Here is an 18,395-nt window from a genome sequence, read left to right as displayed (position 1 = left end):
CAGAGCCTGGAGCCTGCTTCAGATTCTGTGTCTTCCTCCCTTTCTCTCTCTCTCCCTCTGCCCCTTCCTAGCTCACTCTCTGTCTCTCTCAAAAATAAATTTAAAAAAACACTTAAAAATTTCCAAAAGTACACATTTATATATTGAAAATAGAAAGCAGTTAAATGGATAAATTATGTATCAGCCTCGAATTTCTCACTGAAAATGCCTCTAGGACATGGGATAGGAAATGGGGAATACCAAACTCTTCATGTTTCAGCTTCTTGACATTTGTTTTTTTCTGACATGCCTACTGCTTAAAAAGTGCTGAGAACTATTGTAAGACCACAGAAGCCCTACTCTGGTCTCGAGGGGATGCTTCCGTTTACCAAATGAAATCTCCTAGAGAACATCCGACCTGGGTATGTAGAGAGAGATAGATAAATTTCCACTTATCTGTGATTGGGGGCGGGGGGGGTGGACCTAGGTGATTGGTTTTATTATGTCCTTGGTACTTCTCAAACTAGAGTACAGAAATGGTGTTTTATGAGTATATGGAAAACTATAGCATAAATGTAGTCCACTTTTCTTTAGACTCAGTTTTTCAGTTTTATTAGAAAGGAGCAATGTCTCTGGCCAATAAGTTAATAATGTTGTTTCAAATTGAAATAAATATCAACATATTATGGACTGATATGCAAAGGTTGCACAAATTTTGTGAAACTTCTAAGGAGGTTTGCACTTATAGATGAACATTTCCAGTGGGTTCATCTGCCCCCAGATAGGAGTTAAAATTGTATTCTCTACTCCCCTCAGAAATACACCTTTGATGGAAAAAGTTTCAAAAGCACGATCTTAAAATAGACTGGCTTTAGAAAGTGAAAAGTATTGAAAAGATAGGACCAAATCCATTTGAGAGATCCCTCTTCCCTTTTTTTTTAAAAGCTTATTTATTTATTTTGAGAGAGAGAGAGAGAGAGAGAGAGAGAGAGAGAGAGAGAGAGAGAGAGAGGGCACGTACACATGCTCAGGAGCAGGAGGGGGCAGAGAAAATCCCAGGGAGGCTCTGTGCTCTCAGTGTAGAGCCCAACATGAACCAACCATGGGATCACTTTGGACCTGAGCCAAAACCAAGAGTTGGTTGCTCAGCCAGCTGAGCCACACATGCACCCCTTCTCTTCCTTTAATTAAAAAGTGAACTAACTCTCTCAAAAAGGAAGCAATAGAAAATAAGCTATCAACAGTGAGTTTTAATGATACTGCTTTTATGCTTTGGGATTCTCTTTTCCAGAAGAGCCCTTTTTAATCAATGTTAGTACTACAGTCTTTATTTTAGTTCTCATTTTAAGATCTACAATTTACTGAGAACTTCTAATTCTAGGTCTCTAGTTGGATTTTATATTTACTCCTTTCAACAGTTCCATGAGACAGACATATTAAATAATCTCGTAAGTGACATGGATTTGCCTCCATGTCTCTGAAGCCCATGGTTTGGTGTCATTGCCATGTTGGCTTCCATCATTTTTTCTCTCCTGGTTTAACCATCAAAGCACATTTACTGGGAAGTGGACATGTCAAAAGTGAAGGTATTCACATTCAGATAATACTGTGCTGTTGTTTTCAAAGCAGTCCATGTTTCTTGGGCCTGTAAAAAAAGAAACTTTAAGTCATAATCTCTGAGTATGGAGAACACATGTTACATCAATTATTCAGGTTATCATACAGAAAATCCTAAAAGACTGAGAAAAATAGAGTAGAAGAATGATACCAAAAAAGGTTTGGTTAACATACTTTTGGTGACTTATATTCTTCAATGTTTAAGTGTTTTACAGTATTTGGGGGTCCATTGCATGAACCAGTGTGGTAGAGTTCTGTTACATTACAGTATCTGTCAGTTGATCACAGTGCTAATCTACAATTATAGGCAGGAGTGTACTTGAAAATTTAAGTATTCCATAAAGAAGACACAGTTTACTCACTTATGTAATATTTAACTTGCCAAATAACAAATGTTTGGTTTTAATATCTCTAAATGATGCCTGTTGGAGAAAAACAGGCACAAAACTTGATGCATTATTCAAGTTCGTGGTTTTCATCAACAAATGCTAACCAGAAATGAGCCATTCCTGGTAGACCCATTAAAACTCAGCCATGCAGAGCAAGGATAGGACCAAGGCCCCAGAAAAACAACGACATTCAATTTTTTTATGACTTTATATAACCTTCTAGCCTGGTGATAGAGCTTGATATACATGTAAAGAGAAAAAGAACAAACAGACGAAGGGATTAATTAATTTGTTTTACATTTTTGTTTGCTAAATTGCTGAATTTTAAGAGGGAAATCATGAATAATTGAAATCCCCAGACAATTCAGCAATTTCATTTGGCCTGGAGTTTCAGTGTTTTTTTTTCCCCATCAAAAAAGTAAACATGGAATAAAACTGGCTAATGTACATTTCTTCTTTATTTTTCTTGGAGTGAGACTTCCACATGGATGAAAACATGTATGAAAAGCAAGCAAATGAAGGAATGACATTGAAGGTTTGAATGATTATTAAAGGTTTGGAAAATAAGCTGCTGACCAACTGAAAGGGAACTAAATGTGACTGTGATCCATTTATCCACCTACCCAAACGTGCAATCATCTACTGAAATTTGACTAAGAGTCATTTTGATAGGTCCTGAGAAAAATGACCTTGATAGATAAGACATGACATGCACTTTACCTCTGTAGCCTAGCTAAGGGAGGTTGGGTGCATAAAGAAAGTAATTCCAGTGTGACATTTAAAGAGCTATTCACATGTGAATGGCATGCAACAGAGAGAAAAGAAAGAATATTACCCAGGGAAGAGGGGAAGGGCTTCAGAAAGAAGGGGATATTTGATTTTAGTCTTGTAGGAAGAGGTGAAGTTGACTAGACAAAAGCCCCTTTATGGGAAGGAAGGAGCAGGAATAGCTCAGGGCAGATAGGAAAAGTCAGGGCTGGTGGTGTGTTAATGCCTGCTAATGCAGTGCCTACTAAACAAGATAGATGGAGGGGGGACATTTGTTTCTAATGCAAATACCTGATCAGCCAGCGTGTTTCCCCACATACTTGGATTGCGATCTGGGTCCCAGTAATCCTGCAAATATATGTGTCTTTTGAGATGTAGGAACTGGTTTGCTGGGTCCTCCAACAAAAATGGTGCTCCCAAGGCTCCTATAATTCAGAGTCCAAGAGCACAGCATCATTTAGGGCAATAGTATACATCTCAATATTTATCCTCTTAAAGAGACACAGCTGTGGCCTTTGGGAGGCAGGGTGCCTGACAAGGAAATCCTGAAAAAGCTATGTCTCCGGGGAGATGGCTGCTTCTCAGCCTTTTGCCATGATTGTACTATCATCACCCTGTGTCCAGAAGACAGTACAGCATGAAAGCCAGTCCCACGTGGTGAATGGAAAAGACTTTTAGAACCTTCTTTACATGCATGGGAGCCCACAGATCTGAATTCAAATTCCAACTCTATCACTTTTTTGGACAAGTTTCTTAACATCTCTAAGCTGTAGTTTTCTTGTATATAAAGACATACAATAATAACACAGCAACACAATAATATAGGATTAACATAAGGGTTGGATATATTCATGACTGTAAACCTGGCTCAAGTCAGGCAGTCAACAATCTTTTATTCTCCTCTTCCAAAATAGAGCATATCTTTCATTTTGAAGTAGACTGCTTCCAAATCCAGCACTGTGGTTTCGATTGTTAGTATTGATGGATCTATCACCAAACTGAAGAGGCTTGTATTTTATATTCTTTCCCAATCCAGGATTAAGAAAAAAAAATGACTGTATTTAAAATCCAGACTTTTTTATATTTTGAAATTTTAACACTCTATATTGTATTTTTATTCCCAAATAAAACACAATCACGTTTAGAGTTCTAATTTGAATCAGTATGAAGGAGGAACACACTCCTGACCTATTTGTGGTAACAATACAATCTGTTCATTGCTTGTGATAAAGAGACACTTATTACAAATGTTATGTTAGGTACTCTACAGCTTCATCATTAACAGACTACTGATAAGGATTATAGCGAACTATAAGATACAAAACCTCCTCTCTGTAAGGGAGGGGAATAAAGGGTCCAAGATTCAAAATAAAATAAGGTAACATAGAATTTGATTGCACTAAGGGAGTTTAGGTGAAGGTGGTGTTATTAGACTTTGGGGCTCTGGAGCACAAACAGACATTTTCATGGTCAGGAAATTGCTGAACCTATTCCTTGAAAAAAAGATTAAATTTAGCAGGATAGGAGAAGGAGCAAGACTTTAAATTTTAAGCTAGAGGAATGATGTGAGCAAAAGTGTGTGGCATTGGGAATCTGTAAGACAGAGTGTCTGAAGACAATGGCTAGAGGTGGCTAGATTATTTGTGCATGTATATGTATGTATCAATGTCAACATATACATATATTTTTATGTATACATATATATGTATATGTATATGTATATACAAATAATGATAGTTGACATTTATTAAGCATTGTGCTAAATACTTTACCTGAATTACTTTATTTAATACAACAAACCTAAGAAGTAGCACTATCAATCATTTCATTTTGCAGACAAGGAAACTACATCACAGAAAAGTTAAGTAATATATTCATGACTAGTAGGAAGGGGAGATGGAATTCTGCCTTCAGAGTCACTGTACAATATCATGACTAACAAACAGGAATTTCTGGGGCCATAATAATGATAATGATAATGATAATAATAACAGCCTTAGGCATTTATAGAATAAAAGGAAATAATTATTACTTAAACTTTCCCTAAGATCTGCTTTTCTAAGGTTGGCCTGAGCACTAATCAGCATTATAGTTATTAGCTCTATAACTTGTAGTTTAATTTGTTAACCCACTAAGCTCTAGTTCTAAATGCCTTCCTATTGAAAATGATGTGGATATTATGCATTGATCAGACTGTAGGTGCAAAACACTACTAGTTATGGAAGATAGAAAAATGACTCATACACATTCTCTATTAATAGAAAGTTAGCAATTTATGTTATTCAGAGGTTTAAAAATGAAAGAGAAAAGTCAAATTTTCAAAAGATATTAGTAACAGACAATAAAAGTAACACTATCTTGCTAGTAGCTCATCTAATTGAATACAATCAAACCAGCACGCCTATGGAAGACATCCTCCAAAATGTCCCCCAAAGATTGCTGCCTCCTTGGTACTCATATCCTCTGTGGTCTTCTTTCATTTAGGCCTTGTGTAAACACAGGATGCTGCAGAAGTGACACTGTGTGATTTCTGTGGCTAGCACATAGAAGACGTTATAGCTTATGCCTTGTCCCTTTCTTGGGTCACTTGCTCTAATGGAAGACAGGTGCCATGTTGTGCAGACACTCAAACAGCCCTGAAGAGAGACCCCCACATATCAAGGAACTGAAGCCTCCCACCAACACCCAAACATATGGAGCACCTGGGAACCTGATGCTTTCTCTTCAGTCAAGCCTTCTGATCACAGCAGCCCTCAGATCTCAATAGCCCTCACTGACATCTTTACTGTAACCTCATGAGAGATCCTGAGTCAGAATCACCGACTTAAGCCACTCCCAAATTCCTGACCTTCAGAAACTGTAAAATAATAAATGTTTATTGTTTTAAGCTGCTACAGTTTTGGGGAAACAGTTATGTCATAGTAGATAACTAATATGGTGCCTTATAAGTGCCTACTGATGTCAAGATAAACTGCTAATCACCAGAGCTGAGACTCAGATGAAACAAGTGAGGCCACTAGGGCATGAAATAGAATAAGAAATTTGCTCTCAAGCTCACAAATTTTGTGCCATAAGATCTCCACTTGCCTTTCCCTGGCCTCTGCTCTGATCATTGGTGCGGAGAAAGATAAACAAAAAAATAACTCTGCCTCTAAGGAATTCACATTATATTCAGAGCTCATAAATAATTACAAGGAAACATATTGTGGCCAGACCATTCGAAGGGGGAGTGATTAATTCTGATATTGGGATGGAGACATCATAGAGAAATTGGTTTTGAGTTGAGCTTCAAAGGTTACGGAATGTTTACACAGTTAGGAAGAAGGGAGTGGAAACAAACAGCATGTATTCCAGGCTGGAGAAGATTGGAGAGTCAAGGGACAGAGGAGCAAAGAAGGTCCAGGTTTAGTGACCATCACTTTGTCGATGTGATTGCAGGGTAGGGTTGCAGTGTAGATGTGGTCAGAAGGAGTATTGGAAAGATAAGCTGGGGCTTGATTCCGAAGGATAATTACTGTCATACCTCGGAGTGTGGACTTTACTCTTCAAACAATTATTATTTCTAAACAAGAAAATGAGAGGACCAGAGTCACTTGAAAATTTTTTGTTTGATTGTGATAAAATATGCTAACAGAAAAATTATCATTTTAACCACTTTTAATTGTATAATTCAGTGGCATCAAGCACATTCACAATGTTCTACAACCATCACCACTAGCTCAAGAACTTTTTCACCCTCTCAAACAGAAACTCGGTACCCTTTAATAATTCCCATTACTTGGTTCTCCAGCCCCTGGTAACCATCATTAGCTTTCTGTCTCTATGAATTTGCTTATTGTAGGTACCTCACTATAAGAGGAATCGTGCACTATTTGTCCCTCTGTGTCTGGTTTATCTTGCTTAGTTGAGTATCTTCAAGGTTTATATGTTGCAGCATATATCAGCATTTCATTCCTTTTAATTTAATTTAATTTTTATTTATTTTGAAAGAGAGAGAAACAGCATGAGTGAGTATGAGCAAGTGAGGGACAGAGAGAGAGGGAGAGAGAAAGAATCCCCAGCAGGCTCTGCCCTGTCAGCATGGGGCCTGATGTGGGGCTCAAACTCATGAACAGTGAGATCGTGACTTGAGCCAAAAATCAAGAGCCAGATACTTAACCGTCTGAGTCACCCAGGCGCCCCTGTTACTCATTCCTTTTTAAGATTGAATTATGTTTTGTATGTATATGCCAATGTTTTGCTTATCCATTCGCAGATACTTTTGGAAACTCCTTTGTCAGTGGTGTGGAAGGCAGATAGTCAAAGGAAGAAAGAGTGAGAGACACAGGTTGAAGCCTCTTCTAAAGGTCCAGAGGAGAGATAAGTGGGGCATGACTCAGGTGAGTGACATCATGGATGGGAAGACAGGACTGACTGGAACAGAACAGGGAACTCGTTCTTCAGGGCTCACTAGTGAGGACTGCTCAGCATTGAAGTTCTAGCTTTAACTAAGATATGTGCATAGACCACTTCTCAGATTTCCTCTTTGAAGAAAAGGTGTTAGTTATAGAGTCAGACATTTAATGTGTTATTCTGTTAAAAAAAATGAAAGGGGGAGGTTTTCAAAACAGAGTATCTAGGCAAAGAAGATTCAATATCAATATCTAATAAATGTTTCTACATACATTAGGCTCAGGATATAATTTACAGCTAGATAAAGAAAGTACAGTAACCACTTAAGATAGTCTTACTTGGAATCATCCAAAAGTAAAACCAATATCTGCACTATAATTGTCACGGTGTATTGTACAATTGCTAAGGGAGAAGAAATACTATTACATAAATCTTAGCAGAGAAGCATGCTTTAAAATTCAAACCATAGCTATTTTAAGCTCTAATAATTCTGTCTTTTGTAAATCTTCTATCTTTTTGCTCATGGAACACGTTTCACTGATGCAGTCTCCCCCTAACCCCCGCCCTCGCCCCTGAACAAAGCACCTATCTCAGCATTATGTGCCCAACAGGCATCCAATAAATATTAATTGGTGGTGATAATAACATCACCCAGGAGAGAGACAAAAAGTAGTATTTATTATCTTACTTTACAAATGAGAAAATTGACACACAGAGATGAAATGACTCACTCAAGGTCACATAGTAAGTCATTGGCAGGGCTGGAAATAAAATGCAAGTTATACAGAAGGACATGCTATTATCCTCTCTGCTTGAGAAATTTCTCCTCCCTTTTTCATTCTGCCTGATCAACCTTGAAAGTTAGTGAGAGCAAGATCAGAGTGTGTGTTTGTAAGCCTATATAATACTGCTGGGGTTTGAAAACTGAACCCTGAGTTTTATTACTTTGTTGGTTCTTAATTTTTTTTTTAATGTAGGCAGTATCAGCCAGGTTAATGCCTTTTTTAAACTTTAAAATCATAAGCTATAAAAAAATCTTTCTTTTTTTCTTTCCAACTCCCTACATACCCTCCTTCCTTTCATCTTGTATCAGAATAGTTTTAATAGAATCTGTCAAGCTTAGTTCTGCTATCTAAACATGTCTTGAATATCCTCTGCAGAAAATTCTGTACAGTTGAAGTAAGGCAGACACTTCAGAGTATGGAGATATTTGAGATCACAGCTCTTGCCACACAAGCCAAGAAGGATCAGAGATTAGGAGTCTTATCTTGGCCCTGCCAGTGATTAGTTGGATCATTAGTTGGTTACTCCTGCCTCTCCATTTCCTGTTCTTCAAAATGAGGCTGGATCAAGGGTGCCTGATCAGTAGCTCAGTTAGTTAGGCATCCATCCAACTCATTATTTCGGATGAGGTCATGATCTCATGGTTTGTGCTTTAGAACCCCATGTGGGGCTCTGCGCTGACATCACGGAGACTGCTTGGATTCTGTCTGTCTGTCTGTCCCTCTCCCACGTGCATGTGTATACACATGCACTCTCTCTCAAAAACAAATAAATAAAAATTTTAAAGTAAAATGAAGCTGGATCACATGAAGCTAATTAAGGTCTCTTCTAGCTTTAATATTTTTAACTGGGATATATTCATAACAAACAGGTCATTAACTGAAAATTTCTTTCTCTGCATGGTATTAGGGTATCAGAAACATAGAATGAAGGAGAAGTTGAAATAGTCCAGGCCAATAATTAATCAATACAAATAAAAATGTATTCACATTATGCACAGAGATGAGTGCCCATCATGGGCTGAGGAGCAGAATGTTGGTAATGGAAGCTGTATAATTGAAAACAGAATGATTCCCTATTTTGCTATCACCCAGGGAAGGCTGAAAAAGAGTCTTTAAATTTCACAGTGGAGAAATAACTGAATAGTCTTTATACTACGCGCATGACCATGAAGTTGATTCCTTGTACCTATCCAAGAAGAGAACCATACACGAAAAAGATCAGAAAGCTGATATGAAATATAAGATATAGAATCAAAGGACAGAATCTGATGGCAGAGTCCTATTTTCTTCCCTGTAGAGGGAACTCATTTAGAGTAACCTTCGGCTACCCTTCTCCCCTTTGTAGATAGACTCTGCCCCTCAGAAGGGGTCGTGCCCCATTTAACTGGTAAGTCCAAGAAGGATAACTTGGCATGTCCACTTAGCTCTTCTTTCTCTCTCTTGAGAGTTAGCTGCCCTCAGAGATCAAATTTTCTCTTCTGGTTCCGCAACCTGCAGCTTGATATGAAATTAGCCAAATTCTGGGGTCCTTTATATCTTATATTATGTTATGTTTTCCAAATTAGCCTTCCAGTATTGAAGGGAATTAATTGCTTCCCATGATCATCTTTGGTTTATTTCTCCACTTGATCAAAAGCAGGCAAAGAAGGGAGGTGGGGAGTTCTATGTGTCAGAAGGTGGTGCAGAGAATCTAACATATCTGTTGTCTCTGAGCCTCACTAAGAAACAGGAAAAAAAAAAACCCAAAAAACAAAAAACAAACAGAATAGATCAGGGCACTCCAACCAGCAGGTGCTTGTCATCCCCGGAAAAGCCAGGGTTGTGAATTCTATGAATATTCATAAACAGCTACAATGAGGGAAGGAATTCTTTGTCTATGAATAAAGATGTGGGATTTAGTGGGGTCGGAGGACACAACAATGTCTGATGAGTCCACAGGATGGGCCCTGGCTAGCTACTCCCCTCAGAGGCTGGGTGATACTGCAATTTGTAGTGTCACATGATGCCTGGTGCTGGAGATGGAGAAAGTGCTAAAGTGCTGGCACAAGTTCAAAAATACTCAGGTATGGGATTCTGAAAGCAAAGCACTTAGCATTCAGTATAAGCAATTAAAGAATAACATTTATTATTACTATTTTTATTGGATTGAATCTTAGTCTCTTCCCTTAAAATGTTTGTCTTTAAAAAAAAATGAAATAAATGTCCAGGCACCTAAATTAAATATTAAAATAAAGCATAAATAGTTACTTGGAATTAAGTACAAAAGAGGTTCAGGAAAAAAGGATATTCAGACATCTTGGCCGTATGGTAAAATTCTCAAAGTTTTAAGTGTAGGAAGAATTTTCTGATTTTGTGAATGATTAAAATACTCATGTTTAGGTTCATATGTTAAAATTGGAATATTTAAAAAAATTGAATATTAAAAAAATAAAGCTGAATATTTTATTATCTGTGTTAATAATTTTTGTTATAAAATATGAAAGTTGTTTTCTGCTTTCCACTCTAAATTTTGATTACTGACCCAAAAATTTATGGTGGAAAAGAAAAGAGTTGTATTTCATATAACAGACTCTGTCACTCTGCTACTATTCAGATAAAAGTTAATAAGAGAGGGAATGAGAGAGAAATCATTTTGAGTTTGGGAGAAAAAACATTAAGAAGAAAAAGAAGAAGAAGGGAGAAATCAAGAAAAGAAAGGAAGGTAATAGAGACAAAAGAAGGGGCACCTGGGTGGCTCAGTCGGTTAAGTGTCCAACTTCAGCTAAGGTCATGATCTCATAATTCATGAGTTTGAGCCCTACATTCTGGGCTGACAGCTCAGAGTCTAGAGCCTGCCTTGGATTATGTGTCTCCCTCTTTCTCTGCCCCTCCTCTGCTTGCACTCTGTCTCTCTCAAAAATAAATAAACATTAAAAATTTTTTAAAAAAAGGAATGAGGCAAATAGGGGAGATAAAAAGACAGATGGCAAAGAGAGGCAATGAAAGTCAGCTAGGAAAAAAAAAAAGACACTGAACTTGAGGACCAGCTCTCAAATTGTATGATTTTACTAACCTGTCTGTTAAGGAAATATTTTCATAAATAAATTTTTAACTTGAGAACTTTGGCTTTACTGATGTTATAAATGCTAGTGTGTTGACTATGCAAAGTAAACAGAAACTAGTATTACTTGAGTCCAAGCTCAATCTGTTCTAACACTAACATACACCAACATACATGCTCACATGCATGGCCATGTAATTCCCAGATGCATATTTTGGACCTGACAGATCTTTTATTTGCTTTTAATTTTGTGGGCAGAGAAATTTGTAACTCACAAAAGGCAGCATTTTATATGATTCACTAGTAACCCTTCTGGGTCATTGCCTGTGTATATTGATGGGATTTCCAACTCTAGGGCCCTGACGAATGATGCCATGTGAACAGGAAAATAGATGGCTTTTCCTTAACAACCAGAGCGCTCAGAGAATCCAGTCATCGGCAATGATATTTTTCTCTGAGTTATATCTGTTTATTCTCACTACTCACTTTCTTGAGAGCATCGATCCATCTTAGGCCAAAGTGAGTAGATAAAATTAAGAACAAATTCTTACAAAATAAACAAAATAAAATATAGACTCTCTAAGGAATGGGAGGGTGGCGAGGGCGGCTGGGTGACTGAGAAAGGTCATTCCTCGTTCCTCCTATGGACGGTGCGGGGGAGGCAAAATGGAGGCACTGGAGGGGCTAACTGGGTCAAAGGGAAGAATGTGAGCTCAAAAGCTCTTATCAAAAAAACCCCAACCCAACCCACCAACCAACCAAAAACCTTCAAGACAAATTGCTCTTAGTTGCTAGCCACGGAGTAAAAAATAAGAGCTGGATATTTGCGAGAGAAACAGGCCAAAGGCAGTATGCTCCCCCTGTCTAAAACCAGACGACATACTTGCACTTCATGTGAGCTGAACACAGGTTGACAACACCGGCAGCGTGAACCTCCAGATTGTTTCACATCTGGGTCAACCTCAAGGACTGGTTTATTTCCTCTGTAAAACACTTTTCCAACCTATGCGTATTTTCCATATTTCTCCTCTGTGTGAAATGGGCTCTTGGATTTTAACAAGTGCCCTATGGAGGTGGAACATACTGAGTTTAGTACTTCTCTTTACCCTCACTACAACTTGACACAGCTGTAGAGAGCTTCTGGCTATATCTTCTTAGTTGGCTCTATTTATTCCCATAAAGTCACCCAGCTCCCCAGCTCCTGGCCTGTTCTTGTAGAACCATTGGTCATAATAATGGCTTTATTTCTCTTTTAGCAGGTGGGCTTGCTGTGTGCTCTGCTGCCTGTCCTACAGCTACACAGCCCGTATCTAGCACTGAAGTGTCAGAGGAGACAGTTTGTGTAGCAGAAAGAAGGTTTCTGTTCTCAGAAGACCTACATGTAGAATTTGCATGCAAATCCAGCATCACCATGGATTACCTGTGTAGTTTAGTCATTCAATTTCTCTAAGCCTAAATTCCCTTTGTAAAAGGAAAACCATAATACTTATTTTCAGAGTGGTTATGAGAGTGGACTTAAGGTAACCTATGGAAGCCCCCTGCCACAGAAATAAAGACTTCAGGTAGTAGTATTAATATTTGCTGCTGTTATTAATAGGAGAAGGCAATTCTTGACCTAAATGCTGAAGAGAGAGGTTTTTCTTTTCTTTTCTTTTTTTTTTTTTGTTGTTGTTGTTTTTAAATCAAATCTTGACACCTGGACTTCTGATTCTCTGATCGGGGAACCAGTTCCAATGTGCATAAATTACTCTTTTAAGAAAATCAATAAAATGATTTGAGGACTGTGCTCATAAATGTAATGATTTGGGGAAGTTTCTTCATCATTTTTGGCTTCAGCATTCCCATTTGGAAAAGGAACAATGACAGTTTTTTCCTATTTACTTCAAATTAAGTTCTAGACAAAAGTAATTTGTTAGACAACTAATCTTTAACAGAGAAAACTTTTTTAAAAATAATAATACAAAAATTCTTAAGATGGTTGTTTCCTTATGATAAGTAGAGGGCTCCACGGAGGCGCAGATGAATAGGCTACATACTTTTCTTTTTAATAAAAATTTATTTTATTTTTTTATGTTTTTATTTTATTTTTATTTTTGAGAGAGAGAGAGAGAGAGAGAGAGGGAGAGAGGGTGTGAGCAGGGGAGGGGCAGAGAGAGAGAGAGGGAGAAAGAGAGGGAGGCACAGAATCTGAAGCAGGCTCCAGGCTCTGACCTGTCAGCACAGAGCTTGAATCAGGGCTCAATGCAGGGCTTGAACACATGAACTGCGAGATCATGACCTGAGCTGAAGTCAAAGCTTGACTGACTGAACCACCCAGATGCCCCCATTCTTAAATGAAAAATGTGAGGATGGAGAGAAGTGAAGGTAGTTGATTCAAGCTATGATTTCCTACTTGAGAGCTGAACTATTTAGAAAATATCAGTTAAACAAATTATTTGTGCAGCGAATGAATCTGATTCCAAAGACTTCAGTGTACGAAAACTAGAAGCAGTAAAATCTTCTTTCCTGTAATCTGAAGGGCTAAACCCAGCCCTGTCAACATTTCTCTGTTCTTAACTTCTAATTCTCAACTTGGTATTTCATGAACTTTAGCCACATAATTTTATTTATTTATTTATTTATTTATGTATTTATTTATAAAGTGAAATCAGTCAAACCAGTTGTCTTCTAGATAGATGCATCTGTATCTCAGCTGGAGTTAAAGTTAATTCCAACTTGTTTCTTAAGAAAGTCTGTAAAATCATTTTGCAGGACCATTTTCCTTTTGAAGTCATTTTGCAGGACCATTTTCCTTTTGCCAGATATTTTTGACCCTGCATGTTCATAGGTGAATGTCGACCAGCGGTAGTGCTTTTAGCCTTGTACTAATCCACCATCATCCACTCTAAAGCCAACTGCATGGATCAGCAGTCAAAGCAAAGCTGTACACTGATGGATTAGAACTAGCTGGTGACTTCAATTTATAGTGTGCTCCTGAAACACTCACTTCAACTGAGCCCACCTCCCTTTCTTCATCTGGAGAGTGGGCTGTAACCACTGTGATTATACATGCTTTGATGATAATTGCCTAATAATAACTTAGCTAAAAATGTTTAAATCATTTATTTAAACATGTCCCAAACGTAAAGTATAACTTAGATGATTAAAATTCTTTGTTAAAACTATTTTATGCTTAAGAATGAAAGGCTAATTATATACACAAATACATCTATATACACATATTCTAGAATCATATTCTAGATATATACCTATATCCTTCTATCTGTGTGTGTGTGTACTTGTGTGTGCCTCAAGAAAAATATGTAATTTTTTGTGGGTCTCAAGTTTATCATAAAAGTAGAAATTTATTCTTATTTAAGCATTTCATCAAAAATATTTATAAATTATAAAGATTTAACTGTGAAAATAATTTATACCTTTGTAAGTATTTCAGTTTGGGTTACAAGACAAACAAATGACCTCTCAGTTCCATTCAGATATAATCCACTGAATTATCAGGTCAATTTGGCAGCAAATCATCTGACCTTCAGTGCCTTCCTTGATCTGTCTTTAAAACACCACTTCTCTGAACTGCGGCTTGCTCTAAAGGTTAATGAATTCACACTCTCAAAGTACCTTGAGGTCTCCACATAATGGGACTATGTAAGTATTACGGTTTGTAAAAGCAATTTAAAATTTTTCTTTGTTCAAGGACATAAGAGCATTTCTTTGGAGGCAGCACTTAAAAAGACTTCTTAGCAATAGTGACATGCTAATATGTTAATACATAACTAGGAAGAAAATGATCACACACAATTGACACTAACATGTTCAAAACCATGGCATGGCATGATAGTTTGGTTTTCCCAATGCTCTAGAATTAATCTGTGAACAAAACATGTTTGTTCACTTTTTTTTTTAAAGTCAAAAGTGGATATCTATCAAGGTCATTATTGTAAAAGGCATGATAAATAAAAAAGAAATAGATTCTTACCTATAAGCAATGTTGAACACAGGGCTACTTGAAGCATTTTATAGGCCATAATCCTGTTTTGGAAAGAAAAGATTTATTTATTTTAATTTAGACCCAGCAAAGCTGTAGGGCACGCTGTCTACTTTCCAGGAGTGTGAAGTATTTGCTGCGTACCTGGCAGCCCCGTGGAACTGACACAAGTCAGAGAGGCCGTTGCCTAAGATGGCTTGTTTATATGAGTCCTGCCTTATACCCTTTGGACTTTTTGGACTGACTCTTTATAGGCTGTTCTTATATGGGCCACGTATTTATTTACTAATTTTATCATCTACCCCAGACTGACGTAATATGATGTTAAAAAAAAAAGGATGGAGAAACTGAATCACTCATACATTGCTGGTAGGATCATAAAAGGGTACAGTCACTTTGAAAAGCAATTTGGCAGTTGCTTATAAATCTGAGCATGCAATTACCATCCAACCTGGCAATTGTACGACTGGGCACTTGTCTCTGAGAAATGAAAACTTATGCTCATACAAAAACCTGTATAAGAATGTTCCATAGCAGCTTTATTAGTAGTTAGGCAAGAACTGGAAACAACCACATGTCCTTCAACAGCCAAATATTGAACATATTGAAGGACATTTATACCATGAGTTACTACTTAGCAATAATGGTACTGTAAAAACTATTGCTGGACACAACAACTTAAAGGAATCTCAAGGAAATTATGATGAGTGGCCAGTCCCAAATGGTCAAATACTCCATGATTCCTTTTATGGAACCCTGAAGCGATGAAATTGTAGAAATAAACACATTAGTAGTTGCGAGGAATTAGCTATGGAAGGGGGTTATAAAAGTACAATATGAGAAACCCTTATATGATAGAACTGCTTTGTATTTTGACTGTGGTGGTGGTAAACATGTGAACATAAACATGTGCTAAAACTTCACAGAACTAAATACAGATATTTCATTCACAGACACACAAATGACAACACTTTAAAGTGGGGAAATCTGAATAGGATCAGTAGATTACATCAGTATCTTGGCTGTGATATTGCACTGTAGTTTTGTAAGACGTTAGCAGTGGGGGAACCTAGGTTCAAAGTGCATGTGGTTCTATATATTTCAAAACAAAACGTTTGAAGACAAAGGAATGTTTAAGTGCATTATAAACTGTGTTTGTTTCCAACAAAAGTACACAATGAATAAACCAGGACACTTCATTAATTTTTATTCTTTTAAACAATTACCCTTTTCTGTGGCATGATTAACGGCTAATTAAACTCATCATTATACAATTTATTCTTTTTTCAAATACAATTTATTCTTAAAAGCAAATCATGCATCCGTTAACCAGTCTCATCAAAATTATGCAACCTGAAACAGGCAGATAAAGAGATATAACAGTGGTAGAAAAATAACTTTCTTGTCTATCTTTGAATGGAAAGTGTTTAGAAACCTGGATCTACCTCGTTCATTTATACCTCTAATTACTGATGGAAGCCTTGCAAAGAGGTATTTGGGAGTAGGCACAGTAAAAGCTTGGCAACCTATCCCATGTGTCCATCTATGTGGTTCTATATATCTCATGTTCTGCATTTCTGTGATTCTTCCTTGTGTTTTATTTGATGGAGAAGTATAAAAGCGTAATTACGGGATAGACTAGAAAAATCTCAAGAAAATCAAAAGCGAAATACTTTTTGTTATGAGAAGTACACACAATCAAACGAGAAGTTAATCTTCCTCTCCTCTTTTCCCTCCATCATTTTTTCAACTTTTGGACCTAAAGTCAGACTAGCCTGGCATGGGGATATGGGCCAAGCTGCCTCCCATCTCTTTCACTTTTTCATTCTCTTCTCACAGAATGGGTGATTTGGGTTGCAATATTGAATGCAAATATGAAATAATAATAGTTCTTCTGTGAATTAAAAAATTTTTAGTGTTTATTTTTGAGAGAGAGAGACAGAGTGTAAGCAGAGCAGGGGCAGAAAGAGAGAGAAAGACACAGAATCTGAAGTAGGCTCTAGGCTCTGAGCTGTTAGCACAGAGCTTGATATGGGGCTTGAACCCATAGTCCACGAGATCATGACCTGATGCTTAACTGACTGAGCCACCCAGGTGCCCCTTTGTAAATTTTATATAAATTGTCTCATTTAATTCTCATGGCAACTCAATGGCGAAAATATTATTATTTTACAGATGAGTAAGCTGAGGCTCAGAGAGATTTCATAACTTGTCCAAGGAGCATTCAGAAATTTCAAGGTGAAACTTTGCAGCAGAAGTAGAGCAATTGCTGGGAGATGAAACAGATTAGGTAAATGTGATCCCAATTTGGTTCACAGGTGAAGATGGCCCGAGCAACTCAATTTCACAGGGGTGGTGTATGTATAATTCGAAATCCTTTATGGGCCAGAAATTTTTGTCCTTCCTGGTGAATGAAGCCTTCTCTGATCCCCCAAATCAAATATGCCTTCTCTTTCTCACATCTGCATACCTTTAGCACTTATATCACGTCTCCTTGTATTATGTATGGTTTCATATGTACATTTCAGCGTCTTCAAGTGTATTAGAAACTTTCTGAAGGCTGGTTTTGCATCTTACTCCTATTTGATGCCTTCAATTCCCAGCACCATGCATACCATGTAATGGCCCTCAATAAACACGATTGAACTCATCGAATCAGCTGATTCAGATTAAACTGAACTACATAAAATTGAATCAGAACTTTCCTGTGCTGGTCTATCAGATTTATCCTACTGGCTACAAAATGCAAGTATAATATAGCAGTTTTGTTTTTATGTTAGGGCTTGGGTTTTGAATAATGTTTCACAGAACTTTTTTCTCCTTATGATCTATAAGAGAAAAACATTGATTGCATGAAAATTGGCAATCTTTAATTGTAAAGACATAGAAATGCTCTTTGAAATGAAATTGGAATATCTATCTTTGAAAAATATAAAGATCAAGTGGCATGGAGTTAATGAAGCTCATCATTGGAGTCTGTCTACAACTTTGATGCTTTATGCTTAGAAATTATTATTTTAATATGATATGATCAACTTTGGTAAGCTCCCATGGCCTCATTTATATCAATGAAATATAAATGCTAAAAAAATGAGCGATCAGATCTAATATTATAAAAAAATTTACAGAAGAAAAGAAAGAAAGAAAGAAAACTTAATCTACAAAGCAGCAAGCTGAACTTAGTTTCTGCTCTGTCATCCCAGCAATGCAATCAGACCCAATAAACTGCAAAGGTCTGGAAAATGCAATGTTCATTTAGAAAATTCTGATAAGAAGTGAGAAGGGCATGGTGCAGCTGGGCATGATTTAATGACATCATCAGCATCAGTAAAAGATGAAGAGTCAGCTAACATGTTGGAGGAGAGGATAGTAACCCTTATAAACATCGTACTAAACTTTCAACTGCATTTAACCTATTGAAAGCTGGTGATAGCATTCATTTA

The 18,395-nt window shown here is 37.2% G+C and overlaps 1 protein-coding gene across 1 annotated transcript; it reads right to left on the bottom strand.

The window, feature by feature from the left end:
• Window positions 1–1,026: 1,026 nt before the first annotated feature.
• On the bottom strand, window positions 1,027–15,112 carry C5H3orf85 (chromosome 5 C3orf85 homolog). Its single transcript, XM_029940821.1, has 4 exons — window positions 15,097–15,112; window positions 14,944–14,996; window positions 3,045–3,178; window positions 1,027–1,624 (listed from the first exon to the last, which is right to left on the bottom strand). The coding sequence occupies exons 2-4, from the start codon at window positions 14,990–14,992 to the stop codon at window positions 1,535–1,537; spliced, it is 273 nt and encodes a 90-aa protein (XP_029796681.1). The 5' UTR covers window positions 14,993–14,996; window positions 15,097–15,112; the 3' UTR covers window positions 1,027–1,534.
• Between the last annotated feature and the right edge of the window lie 3,283 nt (window positions 15,113–18,395).

Source organism: Suricata suricatta, chromosome 5 (assembly GCF_006229205.1).
Source record: "Suricata suricatta isolate VVHF042 chromosome 5, meerkat_22Aug2017_6uvM2_HiC, whole genome shotgun sequence".
Lineage (NCBI taxonomy): Eukaryota > Metazoa > Chordata > Mammalia > Carnivora > Herpestidae > Suricata > Suricata suricatta.
This window is presented reverse-complemented; position numbering and strand designations above follow the sequence as displayed.

Bases quoted from the DNA above. Each gene is read 5' to 3' on its own strand.
- C5H3orf85 (XM_029940821.1), bottom strand. From the start codon at position 14,992: ATGGCCTATAAAATGCTTCAAGTAGCCCTGTGTTCAACATTGCTTATA. The intron at 3,179-14,943 runs GTAAGAATCTAT...TCTGAATTATAG, and splicing joins GTGTTCAACATTGCTTATAG to GAGCCTTGGGAGCACCATTT. The intron at 1,625-3,044 runs GTATTTGCATTA...CTTTTTTTACAG, and splicing joins GAAACACGCTGGCTGATCAG to GCCCAAGAAACATGGACTGC.